The 6,656-nt window shown below is 45.6% G+C and overlaps 2 protein-coding genes across 2 annotated transcripts; both read left to right on the forward strand.

The window, feature by feature from the left end:
• Positions 1-186: 186 nt before the first annotated feature.
• AB675_10910 (Sugar transporter STL1) lies at positions 187-1,970 on the forward strand (the record flags this gene model as incomplete). The annotated part of the gene is made up of 5 exons (XM_018139712.1): positions 187-391; positions 438-742; positions 790-1,139; positions 1,186-1,703; positions 1,753-1,970. 5 exons carry the CDS (start codon positions 187-189, stop codon positions 1,968-1,970), a joined length of 1,596 nt encoding a protein of 531 aa, XP_018000685.1.
• A 1,403-nt stretch (positions 1,971-3,373) lies between these two features.
• AB675_10911 (Amidase 1) lies at positions 3,374-4,791 on the forward strand (the record flags this gene model as incomplete). Its single annotated transcript, XM_018139713.1, has 2 exons — positions 3,374-4,311; positions 4,356-4,791. 2 exons carry the CDS (start codon positions 3,374-3,376, stop codon positions 4,789-4,791), a joined length of 1,374 nt encoding a protein of 457 aa, XP_018000736.1.
• Between the last annotated feature and the right edge of the window lie 1,865 nt (positions 4,792-6,656).

Raw genomic sequence — 6,656 nt, forward strand, 5'->3', positions numbered from 1 at the left:
CGTTGCCACAAGGGAATGCTGACTGCTTCAGAATGCCACAGCTACCCCAAGTCTTCCCCTCGGCTTCGGCACGTCTTCGTCAGTCACGACATGGCGTACAAGAGATCTTACTCTCCCCAAAGGTATCAATATCAGCAACCTCTGCGACAACCTCTCGAAACAGGAAGGGTCTAACGTCAGATCATTATGCCACGAAAACACCTGGGTCTACGTGGAGGCGCGCTTCACGCTGCCATCTGGGCAGAGTCATGTGTTCTTGTGGCTATTTTTGGCTACAATCAAGCAGGCGCTGGAAGTGTTCTGCCGACGAGATCATTCAATGAGCAGTTCCCTCAGATGGACGTCCTCAACACAACTGGTGCCCAGAAGTCGCACAATTCCACTATTCAAGGTATGTCAGAACCGTATCGATTAGCTCCAAACTGACTCGCTCTCAGGAACCGTTATTGCCCTATATACCCTGTTCGGTGTCTTTGGGGCTCTCGCTTGCACTTTCTTCGGCGACACGGTTGGGCGACGATGGACTTTGTGGATAGCGTGCTTGTTCAACCTCATCGGTGCTGTCATCATGTGTTCAGCATTTTCTTTTGCACAGTTTATCGTGTCCCGGATTATCCTGGGACTGGGCACCGGCGCCGTCATTGCAACAACATCAGTTTGGCAGTCGGAACTTTCAAAGGCGTCCTCTCGTGGCTCGCATGTTTCGGCATTCGGTATTTTCTGCGGTATCGGGTTGCTGTTGGTATGCATCGATCTCTCTACTAAAAGACGGTTGACTAAGCCCTATAGGCGCTGTGGATCGCGTTCGGAACGTCTTATGCGATCAACTCATTCGCATGGAGATTTCCCCTTGCCGTCCCGATCGTTTTCTCGTTGATAGCGATGCCTACGATATTCCTCCTGCCGGAATCACCACGATGGCTGGTGAAGCAGGGACGTGACAGCGAAGCTCACGCAATCATGGAGCTGCTGCACGAGGATCCAGAGGTTGTTGAGTCCGAAATGACCGCTATCCGCATCAGCCTCTCAATGTCTGGCGAAGCAAGTAGTATCAGCTCTATCTTCAGAATGGGCGAGCAGAGGGTGTTTCATCGAGCTGCTCTGGGATGCCTCGCCCAAATGATGCTTCAGATGACAGGGTAGGGACTGTGTGTATCTGTGGCTTGACTGGCTAACATAAAGCAGTGTCAACAGTATCACATACTACGCATCGAGTCTTTTCGAAGCCCAGCTGGGCTTTGATGCAAAAACAGCTGAAGCACTCGCTGCAGGGTCTTACTTCGCTCTTCTTCTCGGTGGACTCATCTGCTCCTTTACCGTCGATCGATTCGGACGCCGGCGGCTGATGCTGTTCTCTGCCGCCTCCATGTCCGTATGCTTCGCATTCGAGGCAGGTCTGGTCGCTCATCCAGACAACAAGGCCGGCTTGAAGGTGGCCGTGTTCTTCATCTACTTGTTCCAAGTCGTTTACACCGTGGGCTTTCTCGGACTGCCGTTCTTATACGCCAGTGAGATTGCGCCAGCAAAGGAGCGTGCTGCCATATGCGGGCTATCAACCGCTACTTCATGGCTGTTCAATTTCCTGGTCGCCGAAATCACACCAGTTGCATTCACGAGTATAGGATGGCGATACTTCATCGTGTATTGCGTTCTGAATGCTAGCTGGATTCCCATCATCTACTTCTTATTCCCGGAAACACAAGGTTAGTTCAAGCAATACTACTCTGTACCTTGCTAATAGATCCCGCCCAGGTCGCTCTCTCGAAGAGATCGACGAAATCTTCGTGCAATCAAAGTCTATTTTCGACACAGTTGCCGTCGCTCGCAGACTGCCGCACAAGCCTTTACCAGCGTTTGAGCCTGCGCTCGAGAAGCAGATCCACGAAGGGGACGGCGAGTCTCCTCTCAAGATTAGAGCCCTTCATCTGGAGGAGGTGCCTCCACAAACGACTACTCTCAAAGAGTGGTAAGTGGAACTGAGAGGAAGGGCGGGTTAAGGAGGGCTAAAATGATACGCCGGCGAGGGCGAAGGGGGTACCAAACCATAACAGATACTAAGCTGGAATGTATGTTCAACGGTGTTAGCGGAAATACCACAAGCTGAACCATGGGGCCACATTTTGAAAATTGAGTTTGTCAGCTAGAGCTCACGTGGCGCCACAGTGACCCTAGGTCCCCTAAATAGCTGGAATGTTACTTTCAGATTTGTTTCTCCTGGAGTGCTTATCACTATTGTCTGCAACTTGAAGCCTTGATGACTGCCTGGTGCTCAAGCGCATATCATAGCGCATATCGGATGCTTCGATGAGCACTCGAATCGAATCAACGTGGCACTCCGGTACGATCACGTGTAATCCCGCTAAGCACCTTTGCGGCTGAAGGGGCAATTTTCAGCACAGAGCCGCAGCTACTTCCAACCTCAGACCACTGCTTCGGTACATCCGGCGGCTTTAGCCAGCTAGAGCAAAGTGTAGAGACAATGGCTGCATCCTTGAGGTTAACCTCGACAACACGCATGAAAGTATGTTCCAGCATAGATGGTGATAACACTGGCAGTTCAAGAATGGTGCCTTTTTGCTTCCTCAGCTTTTCCAGACCAGATACAGTCATAAGAATATGCTGCATCTTGTATCTCTCTTCTAGACTGTCCACTCGCTACTTGGGCGATTGAGGACTTGTGAAACAGTGCCAGAATGCAGCATCTTCTTTGGGTCGCATACCTCTTGGGCGGCGTTGTAGACGCCCTTACTGTGTCTCGTCAAGTCAGTGTCGGAAGTGCAGTCTTTTTTGTCCCACCAGAAGCTGTCGGTACCTTGTCGGCACGATCAAACCCTGGGAGCGATTTAGATGCTATCACTATTATTCGTACCGCAACTGACGAAGGGTCTATTCGCCAGAAGCTCGACACTTTTAACAGCACTGACGATGTATGGAACTCGGCCTTCGCATCAACGATTGTACTGCGGAACTCAAGTATCTTATCCGGTCCCTTACAAGACTGTGGCGTCGCCAGAGTATTACAAGCCTCGACAGACCTTCCTGAAGGTCCATATTTCCTTGATAGTCTCGGGAATATCTTTCAAGCTTATCGACTCTACCCAGACACGAACCAGGCATTTCTTCAGGCAAGTTCATCACAGCTTTCGCTTTGCCAAAGTTAACAACCTAGTCATCTTACCAGAGTCAGGATGGCACCCACTACACCACCCCTGTTGCCACCGAACAAGCAGGAGGTCTGACAATTGCCGTACCCTCGAGACTGTATTTCACAAAGACCGCACATCAACCTCTCGCTGGAGTTCGAATCAGCGTGAAAGATCTCTATGATCTGAAAGGGCTACGAACATCGGGTGGTAACAGGGCCTTGTTTGCGATGAGGGATGCCAAGACTGCCACAGCACCAGCGATCCAGAAGTTGATCGATGCTGGAGCCGTTATTGTTGGGAAGAACAAACTATCCGAGTTTGCGTTTGCTGGGCAGTCCATCGTTGATCATGTGGATTATCTGATGCCTTTCAACCCCCGTGGTGATGGCTACCAGTCAGCAAGTGATAGTTCTGGTGGCTCTGCAGTTGCTGCAGCAAGCTATGCATGGCTCGATGCAAGTATAGGCAGCGATACGGGAGGATCGATACGAGGTCCGGCAATCGCAAACGGCATTCACGGCAATCGGCCAAGCCACGGAGCTGTGTCTTTGGAAGGTGCTATACCGCTTTCAACTTCGATGGACACTTGCGGCACACTCGCTCGAGACCCTTCGATATGGAACGACATCAATAAGGCCCTATATAGCGATTACGCGAAGACCTATCCGGAATTCCCAGCACAGATCCTGATCAACGAGGTATCGAGCCCAGATCCCGGTTTTGGAGCTTGGCAGAACGCAAGCATGGCGTTGCTTGCGCAGATTGCTCTTCACATGAATGCTACAATCCACGAACTATCGATCGATAAGTTGTGGAACTCTACGGCGAATTCAACCTACATTTTAGCGGACGACACCAATCAAGTCTATGGGGCACTCTGCCAGTACGAACAATGGAACGAGTTTGGCCGCGCATATATCAGCGAATATAAGCAGTCACACCGCGGTCATCTTCCACACGTAGTCCCAGGCACGCTTCACGGCTGGCAATATGCTGATGCCAACATCACCGCTGATGATTTGGCATATGCTCAGGACTTCCGGCAAATGGTCGCAAATTGGAGCCAAGCTCATTTCCTTGTACCAGACGAGTACGCCTGCTCAGAAGCGATCCACATATTAATGCAGCCGCCCAGTCTGAACTACAAGGTCGACGTCAGCCATGCGTAGGTTCTTCGCTCTTGGAGCGAACTTGATCTAACGTGTATAGGACTGAGAACCCATCGATCAAAAAGCTTGTTACATCCAACGTAACGTTCGCCGCAGAATCGGTGCAGCTAGCTACTTCACTCTGTGCTCTCAACGAAACAGTAGTGCTCCCAAAGACATTCGGCATGACTTGTCGACAACTCCTTGACTCGGCAACTTCTAAGGATGACTCAGACGATGGATCCTACACAAGCCCGCACCGACTCGCTTCGATAGCAGGCTTACCGCACGTCGCAGTCACTCTTGGCTCCATGGCTCTGGGGTCCGATGCAGGACAGTATTCAACGTTCTCAACGTCTTGGAATGCTTCACAGGAACTTCCGTGGGGGATGACTATTATGGCCGCCAAGGGATGCGACTTCATGATCCAAGATCTTATTTCGAGCTTGTATTTAGCTGGAATTATTGCGCCGATCGAGGCGACGACAGGGTCTTGAGACAAGGTAAGAGAAGTTCCGTACATATGTATCCGGCTCACTATTTTATCTACCCGAATTTTTCTAGTACAGATATTAGGCTTTAGGTTAGACTGTAGCACAAGACGCCCAGGACCTCACACGAGAGCACAGCTGCTAGTCTCTGCTCTCCACTTCTGCTAGGTGCTAACACTAGTAACCGGATTGCGGGTGACCCGCTACCACCAAAATCAGGTCTTGACACTGACCCCGCTTGGCATTGAGGTCATTGGTTCTGGGTCAATCACTCCCACTAAAAATTCAGATCATCAACGTCTCTTTACCACCACACCCAATTCATCATTATTTGCTTTTATGTACTGTAGAAATATGTCACACAGTCCCTCGTCAAGTTTAGGTTCAAGTTTAGAAGCCTATAGTAGCCTGGCCATATTAATAGAATTGTCACAAGTTTTATTGCTAACCTTAACACCACCTCTTCCCTTTTTATATACACTCTCTACTTATAAAGTGATCCTCTATACTAAACACTAAACCTACTTTACTCTTAATAATATTAGTGAGCATTTAAAGTGTAAATATACTATCCCTAGTAAGTAACAAGCACTTATTTAATAATAAATATAGAAATAGAGCTACACTAACACTATTATAACCCCTTCTAACTACACTATTAAGATTCTATATCTCTAGTTAGCACAAAAATATATATATAATAAAGTTGTTAATTACTATTATTAAGTTATATTATTAAAAAACATATAAAGTTATACTAGTTAAGTATATAGTGTTAACTAGTAGTAATATAATAATAATAATAAATATAAATATATTCTATAGTCACTCTCTAATAGCTATTTACTAAAATACTCCACTATTTTATTGTGGCACCTTTAAACCTAGTATTACTTATATAATTATCTCCCTTAATATTATTAGTCATTATATCCAGCCTAGTCAGTTCCTTAACAGCTTTAATATACTTTACTATCTCTACTCTAGCAATACTTACTCTTTACTTTAGTTAACTTATTAATAAGGATTATGCTCACTATTAATAAATTAATGAACCTTAGTATATCTTAGAGAAGACACTATAGCTATATAAGTGTTATTTCTATTAGTATCTCTAAGACATTAATAGTATCCTAATAGAATCTATCATAATAGTTCTATACTAGATAACTAATAATAGCCTTCTATAGTATACTGCTTAGTCTATTTATTAGATACTATATTGTCTCTATAATATAGTTAATAAGCTTCACTATATTAATACTCAAGTCCTTAACACCTTTTAGGTTAGTACTATATTATAGAATTCTATATAGCTACTCTAGAACAAGTGATTATATAACAACTATATAGAATATATATAGTCTTGTATATATTACTTTATTTAGATTATAGAGCAAGATTATTTTAAGTAATAGATATTTATAATAATAGTGTCCTAATACTACACACTAGACAGTATACTTACTATTATATAAGAGCTAGAGGCTAGTGTATCCACACCTAGTCTATATCCTAGACACTACTATAATCCTATATCACTCTATAGTGATAACAACTATGAAGCCTCTTTATCTTCTAAGGACAGTGATAATAGTAGGCCTGAGTTACTTTACTTGCTAGACAAGCATACAGCTGATCTACTCTTAGTATGGATTTAATAGAATACTAGCTCTAATAAGATAGATAGCTATAATAGTGCTATTATTTCCTTTTACACTATTTAGTCAAGCCATATCTATTCTCAGGAGAGTTAGGGCTAGGGCTAGGGCTAGGGTTAGGGTTAGGGTTAGGGTTAGGGTTAGGGTTAGGGTTAGGGTTAGGGTTAGGGTTAGGGTTAGGGTTAGGGTTAGGGTTAGGGTTAGGGTTAG

Source organism: Cyphellophora attinorum (genome assembly GCF_001299255.1).
Source record: "Cyphellophora attinorum strain CBS 131958 chromosome Unknown Contig11, whole genome shotgun sequence".
Lineage (NCBI taxonomy): Eukaryota > Fungi > Ascomycota > Eurotiomycetes > Chaetothyriales > Cyphellophoraceae > Cyphellophora > Cyphellophora attinorum.